Below are 12,396 nucleotides of genomic sequence, written 5' to 3' on the forward strand. Positions count from 1 at the left end.
TCCCGCCGCCAGGCCGCCCCACCGCGGCCGGAAGTCTCCCCAGCGCCCCCTCCGCAGCGCTCGACGTCCCTCGCCGCGGCAGCCAGACCCTCTCCGCGCCGCCTCGGGCCGCTCAGCGCCGGCCGGAGGAAGCCGGGGCCGCACGGCCCGCCCCGCCGACGCACGGGTGCAGAGTGAGGAGCCGGAGGCCGGCCGGGGCGGTTACCTTGATGATCCTGCGGGGCAGCCCGGCCATCTTGTCAGATCCCGACTTCGGCCTCTGGTCGCGACTCCGGCTCCGCTCGCCTCACGCACGAGTGGAAGTCCCGGGCTCCACTTCCGGGGGACGTCGCCGCGCCCGCCGCCGCCGCCGAGGCCCCTCGGGAAATGTAGTCCCTGCGCCGGCGCGGGCGGGCTTCCCTCCAACCTGGCCCCCTCCCCGCGCTCCCGCCCCAAACCCCAGCCGGGGGTGGCGGAAGTGACGCGCAGGCGGGGCGGGGATTTAGGGGAGGCGGGAGGAGCTCCGCGTCGCGGCCGAGCCGGCGCAGAGGCGGGGGAACTGGGCGGCCCGCGCCGCAGGCGCCTCACGCACACAGGGCGCGCCCTCGCTGGTGGGCGGGTCACAGAGGCCCCGCCCCTGACGTAACCATTCATGCGTTCCTGCGCTCATTCACCGCTTCTGCCCTGCGCTGCGGCCGCCACTGCGGACGTGCGCTGCAGCCGCCCGAAACGCGCTGGGCGGGGTGGGTCTCGCCAGTCGAGCAGACCTTGTATTTGCATCAGTCAGGCCTCGCTGGTACATCCCTAGGCCAGCGGGTAGGGAATAAAGCGATTTAGGAGCTGAAAGAGGAATTGTTTCTGAATGCCTGCACTCCGCAGTTGAGACGAAGAATTGCTAGCTGAACGAGCGTGAAAGAATGCGCAGTACCCCTGAAAAGAGGGGTTACCTCTAGAATGTGGAGCCCTAAAGGATCAGTGGGCGGGGGTGGGAGCGGAAATAGGATTGTTGTGAACGCATGTTGCCCTGATGATTGATCCCTTGCTAGGCATTTTCCTTTTAAGGCAGTTTAGTTGTCTCCGCGGCAGTCTTAAGGAGGAGTTACCTCCGTTTTGAAACAGACCTTAGAGAGTTAACTTTTTTGCTAGGCTGTAATAGAGAAAGGTGGAGCAGTTTTGTTTCTAGGCAAATCTGCCGAGACGTGGGCCTTAACTACTTACCCACGGTGTTCCCTATCCCAGTCTGAGACGTAGATCGTGAATGGAGGGAGCGGTGCCGGTGGTGCTGTTAGACCCAAAAGGAAGAAGCGGCTGGCCATCCCCTCCAGGGTCCAGTGTGCAGTAGGAGCTGGACAAGTAATTACAATCCAGTGTGTTAAGGGCGGTAACAGATTCCTCTAAGTGGCTATTTGAGCACAGAGAGGCATTAACTGCTTTAGAACTTAGGGAAGGTGTCTTTTTAAAGGGTACAGCCCTAGCTTCCTTTTGGCCAGAACCGCCATCTTCCAGTAATTTGCCAAAATGAGGAACACAAAGGGAAAGAGAAGGGGAACCCGGTGTATGTTCTCCAGGCCTTTTAGAAAACATGGGGCTGTTCCCTTGGCCACATATTTGCGGATCTACAAAAAGGGTTGATATTGTATACATCAAGGGAACGGGTACTGTGCAAAAACACAGATATTACCATGGCAAAACAGGAAGAGCCTACAGTTTACCCAGCGTGCTGTTGGCATTGTTGTAAACAAGTTAAGGGCAAGATACTTGCTAAGAGGATTAATGTGCATATTGAGCATATGAAACACTTGAGTCGAGATAGCTTCCTGAAACGTGTTGTGGAAGATGACCAGGAAAAGAAGGAAGCCAAAGAGATAGGAACCTGGGTTCAACTGAAGCGCCAGCCCGCCCCGCCCAGAGAAGTGCACTTTGTGAGAACCAATGGGAAGGAGCCTGAGTTGTTGGAACCTATTTCCTGTGAATTCATGGCATAGGATGGAGCTCTGCCGTTCAGCATCTAATTAGCAGCTAAGTGTTCTCGGTCCTACTTAAAAATGAAAAATCATCCTGTGTCGTAGGGATGGTTTTCTTAACTGAACAGGTGTATGGTGCCTTTACCTCAGAGACAAATACTTGGAGCAAGTTTTCAACCCAGCTAGTTAACTGTGTCAGGTCTTTGCTCTTCAGTATTTTTCTTGCAGAAAGATATTGCTAAGGTATGGTGTAGGTGTCTACCCAGATGACCACATATTTATGAAATATTTGTATTGGCTTGAAGATCTTGTAAATCACCATGGGGAAAAGATGTATCAAAATAAAGGGAAGTCACTGCAGTTAAATAAATGGAAGTCCATCTCAGTTAAATAAGTTGTTTAAAGCACCTTAAAAAAAAAAAAAGAAAAAGAAAAAGAAAAAACGGAGTCCTAAAAAAATCTAGGTAGGGAAGAACATACCAGGCACAGGAAATGGTCTCTGAAGTGGCACTGTGGTACGAGAAAGGAAAAAAAGAAGAGGGACTAAAGAAACTGGGAACCTGAATGCAAGAAACCCAGTAAGGACGATGAGCAACGTCCTTTGTGGCAATGGTGCTGACAGATTACATGGATCATCTCTGATTGTAAAGTAGAAGAGGTAGGCTGTATTACTCCCAGTACCTTTTGAATAAGACAGTAAGGCTGAGAGGGAGTAATGAGAATTCATATAACCAGAAGTCTGAAAGGGATTGTTCAGGGACTGAAAGGTCAGTGACACCGGACATAGATACTTGGAGAAGATCTTGAAAAGGAAACATGTGAGGTTGCCCTGGTAGGAAGAAAGCAGCTATAGGGTTAAGAGTGTGCAATTTGGACAGGGCTTGGCAAGGAACACACATTGCAGCATCATGCACATCAGGCTGGGCAGCTTGAAAGGGGAGGAAGACCCAGCTGCAAGACGCCTCCTTACAGATGTGCGAGTCTGGGCTGGCTGCCCTCTCCCCTCCCCGTGGGCCTTGTGGCCTTCTCCACTGCCTGGTGGCAAGCTTCCAAAGTGAGATCTCCAGCCAGCAAAAATAGAAGCTGAATAAATTTTAACCTAATTTGGCAGCCACATTAGCACTGCAGTAATCTATTAGCAGTAATCTATTATTGATCAACCAGCCACAAAAGCCCACCCAGTTTCCAGGGTGGGGGACAAGGGATCCACCTCTTCAAAGGGAGTGGTGAGATTTCAAAACTCCCAGGATGGTCGCCAGGTGTTACAGGTGCACACCTGTAATCTCAGCACTTGGGAGGCTGAGGCCGGAGGATCGTTGTGAGTTTGAGACCAGCCTGGGCTACAAAGTGAGCTCAAGGCCAGCCTGAACTGCATAGGGAGACCCTATCTCAAAAAGACGAAATTCTCTAGCCCTGTGCTGAGAACTGAGAGTCTACATTTAAACCTCATAGGTAATTTTGATGTCTCCTAATATTTGAGGACAAAAGATTTTGATCGAACAGAAATGAAGCCAGGTGTGGTGGCACACCTGTGTAATCCCAGCACTCAGGAGGCTGAGGCAGGAGGATCGTCTCGAGTTTGAGACCAGCCTGAGCTACAAAGTGAGCTCAAGGCCAGCCTGAACTGCATAGGGAGACCCTGCCTCAAAAAGACAAAAAAAAAAAAAAAGAAAGAAAGAAAGAAAGGAAAAGTATAAGCAGGAGTTGCTGTTGGTCTCTGTGGACTATTGTTTATCACAACAGTTAATGACTATCACTCAGAGCAAGAGTGAGGCTCTGAAGCCTTGGCCTGACTTTGGGAATATACACTTGCTTAACTCTTTTTCATTCTCTTCACCTATAAAATATACTTACCTGCTGGTTATGGTGGCACACACCTGTAATCCCAGCACTCAGGAGGCTGAAGCAGAAGGATTACCATGAGTTCAAGGCCAACCTAAACTAATAACAAGTCCCTGTCTCTAAATAAATAAATAAATAATAGTACATAGCACTTACCAAGTGCTACTACTTTTGTGATTTGATAAAGCCAAGTATAGTTTTCTTTAGAAAACCAAATCTTTTATTTTTTTATTTTTGGAAACCAAATCTTTTAAAATTTTTGTTTCTATTTTTTATTAGTACATGCTTGCATTGCATAATGATGACATTCCTTGGGGGAGTTGGTACATGTACATAACACATCTCAATTCTTTTTGCAAACCTTTGTCTCCTCTCCTTCCATCTCTTCAACCTTTTCCCTGTGTTACTTTTCCAGTTGCTGAGACAAAATACTCAACACTCAAAGGGGGAAAGATTTATTTAGTTCACAGTTTATAGCGGTTTCTGTCTGTAACAGGCTGGCTCTAAAATAGGGTGGCATGGCTGAGGGGCAACAGTTCACAGCAGTGGAAGACAGCAAAAGCAACATGTGAGAGTGAGATAAGCCTCTTTCCGTGTCTCTTATTGTACCCAGTACACCAAGATTAGGGGTTGCCAACCCAATCAGTGTACTGATCCAGAGTCACTCACCCTTAATCCCAGCACTGCACTACAAATCAATCACACACTCTAGATTCAGCCACCTCCAAAAAAACCCTATGACCACATGAGGCTTTGGTGGCGGGGGTGGGGGACATCTAGACGTAAACCATAACAATCTCCTTATTATCTGTCTTTTCTTTTGCTCCTTATTATATTTTGGTTCTCTGATAGAAGAGGAACCACATAATATGTAAGCTGTGTCTGGTTTGTTTCACTTAACAGTATGGTCTCAAGGTGCCTCCATTTCTCTACAAATGTCTCAAGTTTATCCTTCTTTATGGCAGACTCATTGTATGTAAATACCACATTTGCATTATCCTTTCATCTGCTGATGAACACTTAAGCTGCTTCCAAGAGTTAGCTATTATTATGAGTTGTGCTGCTATAGATATGGGTATGCATGGATCACTGATGTCTAACTCTTTCAGGACGATACTGAGAAAGGGAATAGCTGAGTCAAATGGAATTTCTAGCTTTAGTTTTTTGAGGAAACTTCATACTGATTTCCATGGTGGTTGTGCTAGTTTACATTCCCACCAACAACGTCAAAGAATGCCTCCCCACCACCACCACCACAGCCGTGCCAGCATTTGTTATTATTTGATTTCTTGATGATGCCCATTGTTTCTGGGGTAAGATGGAATTTCAGTGTTGTTTTAATTTGCATTCTCTAGTAGCCAGCAATGTTGAACATTTTTTTCATGTATTTATTGGCCATTTATAATTCTCAGAAGGGCAAACTAGACTTGAACTCAGGGCAATCCCCCTGCCTTTACCTCTCCAGTGCTGGGATTACAGGTGTGTGCTACCACCCCCAGTCTTGATTGGGTATTTATTTTGTGTGGTCTAATTGTTTTGAGTTCTTTATATATTCTAAATATCAGTCCTCTGGGCTGGGGATTTAGCTCAGTGGCACAGTGCCTCCCTGGCAAGAGCAAGGTCGTGAGTTCGATTCCCGGTACCGGAAAAAACAAACAAACAAAAAAAACCCATAAATATCAGTCCTCTGTCTGAGTATTAGTGGAAATTTTTTTTCTCATTCTGTAGGTTTTCTCTTCACTCTATTGGTTGTTTCCTTTGCTGTACAGAAGCATTATAATTTATACGATCCCATTTGCTGATTCTTGGTACTATTTCTTGTGCCACTGTGGTTCTGTTCAGAAAGTTCTTGCCTACATTTGTGTCTTCAAGAGCTGTTTAAGAGATCAAGACCTGTTTTATCTTCAGGCAGATTGTTTCTGTTTTAACATTTAGATCTTTGATCCTTTTTGATGTAAACTTAGTACATGGTGAAAGATATGGTTCTAGATTCAATCTTCTCCATGCAGATAGCTGATTTTCCCAGCACAATTTGTTGTTAAAGAGGCTATCTTTTTTCCAATGCATACTTTGGGTTTCTTTGTCAAAGATCAAATAGTTGAATGTACCTGGGTTTGTTTCTAAGTCCTCTATTCTGTCCCGTTAATCCACATATCTGTTTTTGTGTCAGTACCATGCTGGTTTGTATCATTATAGCTTTGTAATTATAACTTCAAATCTGGGATTGTGATGGCTCATGCTTTCCTCTTGTTTTAGAGCTTGATATTATGGGGCTGGGGATTTGGCTCAGTGGCACAGTGCCTGCCTGGCAAGGATGAAGTTGTGAGTTTGATTCCCAGTACCAAAAAAACTTTGACATTATAACTTTGTCTAGCAGAGATCAGTTTGATGATGTAACACTCTCTTCGAGTGGTAACATTTTAAAATGTGTTTTTCATAATATAATAAAATATATTTTTCAAGCTGGACATGGTGATGTATGCCTGTAATCCCAGCACTTAGGAGGCTGAGGCAGGAGTATCACACAAGTTCAAAGCCAGACTAGGCAACATAGTGAGTTCAAGGCCAGCCTGAACTACATAGTGAGACCCTGTCTTGAAAAACTAAATGTATATATAATTTTTTCATATGTTCCCCAATTGTTTTCCCTGAAGAACAGCTCACACTTTAATCATCTGGAAAACCTAAATCTCTGATTCATCTAAGTCCTGTAGAACAGGATATATTCAGGAAGGACAGGTTGTCACTGGACTGAGACAGGGTTTACTCTCAGTTGAAAAGGCTAGTTTAGAAACCTGTGACTACATACAATACAGAGACAGAGATGAAGACGATGGTTGGGAGTACAGATCAGAGGATGTCAAGCAGCAGATATATAGGAGAGATAGAGATCTAGAAATCTAATGTACAACATGAGCACTATAGGTAGTAAAACATACTGTGCATGGAATTTATGCTAAATGAATAGGTTTTAGCCAGGCATGATGGTGCACGCCTATAATCCCAGCACTCAGGAGGCTGAGGCAGGAGGATCATTGCGAGTTCTAGACCAGCCTGGGCTACAAAGTGAGCTCATGGTCACCCTGCACTGCATAGCGAGACCCTGTCTCAAAAAGACAAATAAATAAATAGGTTTTAAATGCTTGCTACAAAAACAAAATGGACAACTATAAGAGGTGCTAGATATGTTAGTTTGCTTCATTATAATAACTTTTATACTCTATATAAAACATCATGTTGTGTGCTTTATTTATTTATTTATTTTTTTGGTGTTGGTTTTTCTCCAGTACCAGGAACCGAACTCACGACCTTGCGCTTGCCAGGCAGGCGCTTTGCCGCTGAGCTAAATCCCCAGCCACTGTGTGCTTTAAATATACATAATAACATTTCATTCTTTTAAAAAGACCCCTAGCTGAGTACAATGGCACACGTCTTCTCAGGGGGCTGAGGCACGGGATTTGAGCCCAGCCAGGGTACTGGGAGAGCCTGTTCCAAAATAAAATTGGAAGGACCAGACATGTCGCTCACTGTTACAGCACTTGCCTAGCATGCACCAGGCCCTGGGTTCACTTCTCAGTGCTGAAAAACAAATTCAATTACTAGATCCATAAACTATGGATAAAATAAAGATCCCTAAGAAATTAACTGAATCCATTCCTTCAAAGCAGAGGTGCTGGGCACCTGGAGAAGAGAGATAGAAGGGAAACATTTTAATCTACTGTGTTAGCTTTCTGCTATTGTGACAAAATACCTGTCACAATTAACTGTATTTATTTACTTATTTATTTATTTTTGGTACTGGAAATCAAACTCAGGGATAGCAAGCAAGAATGCTGAGTTGGAAGAATGTGGGTCCTATGAGGCTCTCTTACTCCTTTTTTTTTTTTTTTTTGGTACTGAGAATTGAACTCAGGACCTTGCGCTTGCCGGGCAGGTATTTATGCCACTGAACTATTTCCCCTGCCCAAGTCTCTTTTATTCCTATGAAAACCATTTGACCACCTTGGGCTCCTTATTCTCTACCCCACATAGTCCAGGTTTCTACCTCAGTCCTATAATAGATGCATCATTTCTGTTAACCCGGCCAACAATAACATAGGACATTTATTACGCCTTAGCTCCTCAGAATCAGAGGTCTCCTCTATCTTGGTCACCACTATGACCAAGACCCTGCAATCCCTAGCACAGGGTCAGCTACATGGAGGCTCTCAAAAAATATTTGTCTCAAGCCAGGTGTGGTAGTGCATGCCCGTAATCCCAGCACTCAGGAGGCTGAGGCAGTAAGATCACTGTGAGTTCAGCTTGGGCTACATACATAAATGAGTTCAAGGTTTACATACTGAGATCCTGTCTCAAAAAACAAAACAAAACTAGACAAAACAAAAAACATCAATAGCTGGGCATGGTGCACACTTGTAATCTCAGCACTGAGGAGGCTGAGGCAGGAGGATCACCAAAAGTTCCAGGCCAGCCTGGGCTAGGTAGTGAAACTCTGTATGAGGGGGAAAAAAATTGTCACAGGAGTGAACTGGGGCTGAAAATAAACCCTTGCCTGGAAATGGTAATATAGACTCATGACCCATAAATGAGGGCTTACAGAAAGCGCAGATGTTTCTGTTCATCCCTCAGCTTTGCAGCTTGCCTTCCTGGCAACAAGTCAACAGAGTTTTCCACAAAGTCTCATGCTTTGCAAAGACAAAATAGATCCATTTGAAAAATGGTGTTATCAGACACCTTTAATAGAGGCCCTCTCTCAATTCATAAGCCAGAAGTATTTGTTTTGCAAGCTCCCTTATTGTTCCTTGGCATCGGGACACTGCTTTGTGGGTGATCCAGACGGAAGTACCTGCAAGAGGAGGGTGTGTTATTGTAACCAGGGGGAGCACTTCAGCGCTTGCACCACCGGGTGGTTCTGCAGAGCCCCTCATTGATTCTACAAGATTCCTAGAAAGGTAGATGGACAGATCATCCAAACACGTTTGTCTCCTTTCCCTGCGCCGGTTCCCAGGGGACACAGGATTCCAGAGGATGGGGACTCGAGTCACTGGCCAAAAGCCTTGCTGGGGCAGGCAACAGCGCATCCTGCCCCGCCCCCGGTGCACCACCCTGTCGGGTGCCCGGAACCGCAGCATTCCGGAGCCTTGGCTTCCGCCTGCGATTGCACACTGGGCCTGCCTGGCCTCACCCTTCTCCCCTTTCTACCTACCTGGTGTGCCCCACCCAGGTTTGTTCTCTATTCCCAAAGCCTAACAACGCCCAAACAGAAGTATTCATTTCCGCTTCTCTCAAATCTGCAAACCTGCGCCGTCTTCCCTGACTCATGAATGGCCCTATCAGTGTAGTCTGCGAAAGGTCACTGAAGTGTCTTCCCCTCTGTCAACCCAGGGCCTTGGAGGGCTCTCCAGCTCCCCATTTCAAACGTCCGAATCCCGACTCCCACCTCTTGGGACTTTTCTGGCATGCCTCCTGCCCCAGGGAAACCTCAACTCATCCACCAAGGAATAATCCAGCGTATCCCTGAATATTAATATAAAGCTTTCTTTTATATATTTTTTTAAGTTTTCTTTTAATAGAACTTGCTGCTTTCAAAGGATGTGCGCGTGGGGCAGTGATTGTTTTCCTGGGTGCCTCTGGCAGCAATGAAGCCAAGAGACTGGAACCACAGCGGGAAGGGGTGGAGGGCGCTCAGCGCCACGGCTTTAGGCGCCCGCTGCTCTCCCGCGGAGACTACGATTCCCAGAGTGCCTAGCGGGCCAGAAGGGCGCGCGGGACCGTGCCCCGGAGGACCCGGATGCGGGCAAGATGGCGGCCTAGCGGTGAGTAACTGTCAGGGTAACCGCTAACTTCTTTTGGCGTGGAGGAGTCCCTAGAAGCCGGCCAAGCCCAGCAGCTTAAGCGTAGTCGCTGAAGTGTCCCGCCAGTTGTTAGCTGTAGGGAGGAGCTGCGGGCATCGCCAGGTTCCTTCCGTGCTGCGGAAGGCCCGGCCTGTGGTCGCGCGCGTCCTCGTGCCCAGGACGGGGTCCCGCTGAGCTGCCTGACCTTGTGGCTCTCGAGGCCCCGCCAGATGGAAGTCTTTCGGACCGTCGGGGGGTGCCAGGCCTCTGTGCTCCTGGGAGCCTGTTGCTAAAACTTCAGAGGCTCTCTGTACCTTCTTCCTTGGAATTTGAATTCTGTGCGTGGGGATTTGCCCCTGAAATTTGCTCCCTGGGATAAAAAGTTTGACCGTGGGTGTGCTGGCGTCAGGCAAAGGGAACCCACTGTCCACCAGAGTGCCTTGTAGTTGGGCTTGTGGTCACAGACGTGGGTTTGTGTCCTACCCGTCCTGACTGTGAAGCAGTGCAATAGTGAGCACGTCCATCATCTGACCTCTGTAAGCCTGCGCACGTAATCTGCACGACGGAGATGTCTGCTGCACAGACGGAAGGACAGCGCGTCGTGTGCGCGAGGGGGTGCCGTGAATTGTAAATAACGCACTGCCAGGAACTCCGGGGCAGCCCAGCTGAGGCACTGACAAGCGTCAGGAATGAGCAGGAACACCCGCGCCTGTCAAGAAAGAGGCCTGTGTCCAGATTCCCTTTGATCACTCTCTGGTCCGGGGAAAGCCATGCATAGTCATTGAGGCCAGTTAAAAACAAGGTGTAGTAGTTTGAAGACATTTATTCTCAACAGCAAAGAGGTTGTGCCTGCTAGTTCTTCCTTATTTTAGCTTTGAACAAAGGGAGGGTTACTTAGCGATTTATGCAAAGTTTCCCAGTTTGTAAGTGACCAGCTCTGAAATCCTTGGAAGTAAGTCCTTTAAGTTCTGTACTTTCGGTTTCTTATGATTCAAAATAAAGGCTGAATCACGTGATCAATATGAGAGTGTAATGAAATAACAGCGGAAGCACCTTGGAAAGTTGAAAAATTTAGATGCCTATAAGGTGGTGAAATTTATGTGTTCTTCTAAGAAAGTGTTTAATGGGTCAAGGATAGGCCTTCTTGTTTAATATTTCATTTAGTCACAAGCAGAATGTTACTGTAAACGATGGGGTAATAGCTTGTGTGTGCTATGGGAGGTTGCACACAGACCCAGTAGCATTAGAGGACAGTTGCTTTGTGTACCACGTGTGAGCGATTGTTTCTAAGATCATTTACATATTTACTGAGTTTTCCTTAAGTGGAAAAACGCACTGGCTGCTGAGTAATTCGCATCTAGGAGTAGTAATGAACATAGTTCTGGGATTTTTCATCTTTTGATGTTGTTGCTCTTTGGCCTGTTGTTAAATTTTGGAGATGGCGTAGTTTCCTTGCTTCAGGAGACTGTAGCGCTAGATAGTAATTTCTGTCTTTAAATTTATCTTAGCGAGTGCTGATTTTTCTTTATTTCTAGTGTTTAAATTTACCTTAGCGAGTGCTGATTTTTCTTTTATTTCTTAAGCAGGAATGAAAATTGGTGCCTAGAAGCAGATTTTAAAGGCGGTTTCTCTCACATCTTTTTCATATCACCTGATAAGCTTCTTGATATATTATGGCAGCAGCAGCAGTAAAATGGGCGATATCAAAGAGAGCTTTCTTGAAGCATTTATTTCCAATCCAAAGTAAGTGAGGTTATTTTTATGTTCAAAAAGAGTCTTAAACATTTTCAGATATTATAGAATAGTCAAAGTATTTAGCCTGAGGATGTAGCTCAGTGGTAGATCATTTGCCTAGCATGTAGAAGGCCCTAGATTCAATGCTAGTACCACAAAAACAAAACAAAAAAAACCCCAAAGATATAAAGGTTTTAATTTTGCATATACCTTTATTTGCAGGAATTTTTGCAACAATAAAGGCATAATTAATGTCTGTAGAAAGGGGAATAGATACATGATGCTACATCTTAACGAAATATCTTACCAACATAGAAATATCACCAAATACAAGAAAAAAAGCTTTCAGAAAACAGTATCTAATCATATGTCCTTTTTGTGTGTTAGAAAAATGATCTACCATAGATAGTGCAGATTGCATAAATCAAGAGTAAAAGATCTGGACTAAAAACTGGTTATTTGTGTAAATCATAAGTGGAATTTAGGTGAAGGACTGGAAAATGGTAATTTTCATTTGAAACATTTATACTTAGTATATTTATACCTGTTACTTTTTTTTTTAAGTACAGGATTAAACTTGGGTCATTTCCACTGATCCACATACACAACCCTTTCCTATTTTATTTATTTATTTATTTATTTATTTTTATTGAGAGAAGTTCTAACTAAGACGCTGAGTTGCCCAGGCTGAACTCAAACTTGTGATCCTCCTGCCTCAGCTTCCTGGAGTGTGCCACCATGCTCAGCCACTTATTACTTTTTAGTAGTTAAAATTTGTAAGTAAAGGGTGAATTCACAGTCCTATCTTCCAAAGATAATCATTGGTGATATTTTGATGTTTTTTTTTTTTTTTTTTTTTTTTTTTTTTTTTTTTTCCCGTACGGGGAATCCAGCTCAGCACCTCGCGCTTGCCAGGCCGGCGCTATGCCGCTGAGCTAAACCCACAGCCCCGATTGGCTGTTTGTATAGAACAGGAAAACTCATCTTCTTTAAAAAGAGAGATAAAGAGCCTAAGATAAGCTAATCTCATGACTCCAATTACA

At 45.5% G+C, this 12,396-nt stretch overlaps 2 protein-coding genes across 6 annotated transcripts in view; one reads left to right on the forward strand and one right to left on the reverse strand.

Annotated features, from left to right (window-relative positions):
• Ube2n (ubiquitin-conjugating enzyme E2N) overlaps positions 1-579 on the reverse strand; it is a 37,961-nt gene extending 37,382 nt beyond the window's left edge. Inside the window, exon 1 of one of the 2 annotated variants that reach the window (XM_013518306.1) lies at positions 206-579. Coding sequence is in view for 1 of the 2 variants with exons in the window: in XM_005374462.2 (XP_005374519.1) it covers positions 206-235 (30 nt within the window). In the remaining variant the exon portion in view is untranslated. The remainder of the gene's footprint in view (positions 1-205) is intronic. The other variant, XM_005374462.2, reaches the window with a different exon arrangement.
• Positions 580-9,340: 8,761 nt separating this feature from the next.
• The window catches only part of Mrpl42 (mitochondrial ribosomal protein L42), a 24,052-nt gene continuing 20,996 nt past the window's right edge, over positions 9,341-12,396 (forward strand). Inside the window, exons 1-2 of one of the 4 annotated variants that reach the window (XM_005374464.2) lie at positions 9,360-9,601; positions 11,206-11,362. In XM_005374464.2, coding sequence (XP_005374521.1) covers positions 11,293-11,362 — 70 coding nt within the window. In that variant the 5' untranslated portion in view covers positions 9,360-9,601; positions 11,206-11,292. Of the gene's footprint in view, positions 9,602-9,626; positions 10,422-10,449; positions 10,572-11,205; positions 11,363-12,396 lie in introns of those variants that run through there. The other 3 variants (XM_005374465.2, XM_005374466.2, XM_013518314.1) reach the window with 3 other exon arrangements.

The sequence above is a fragment of the Chinchilla lanigera genome, unplaced genomic scaffold (genome assembly GCF_000276665.1).
Source record: "Chinchilla lanigera isolate Chin_1 unplaced genomic scaffold, ChiLan1.0 scaffold00004, whole genome shotgun sequence".
NCBI lineage: Eukaryota > Metazoa > Chordata > Mammalia > Rodentia > Chinchillidae > Chinchilla > Chinchilla lanigera.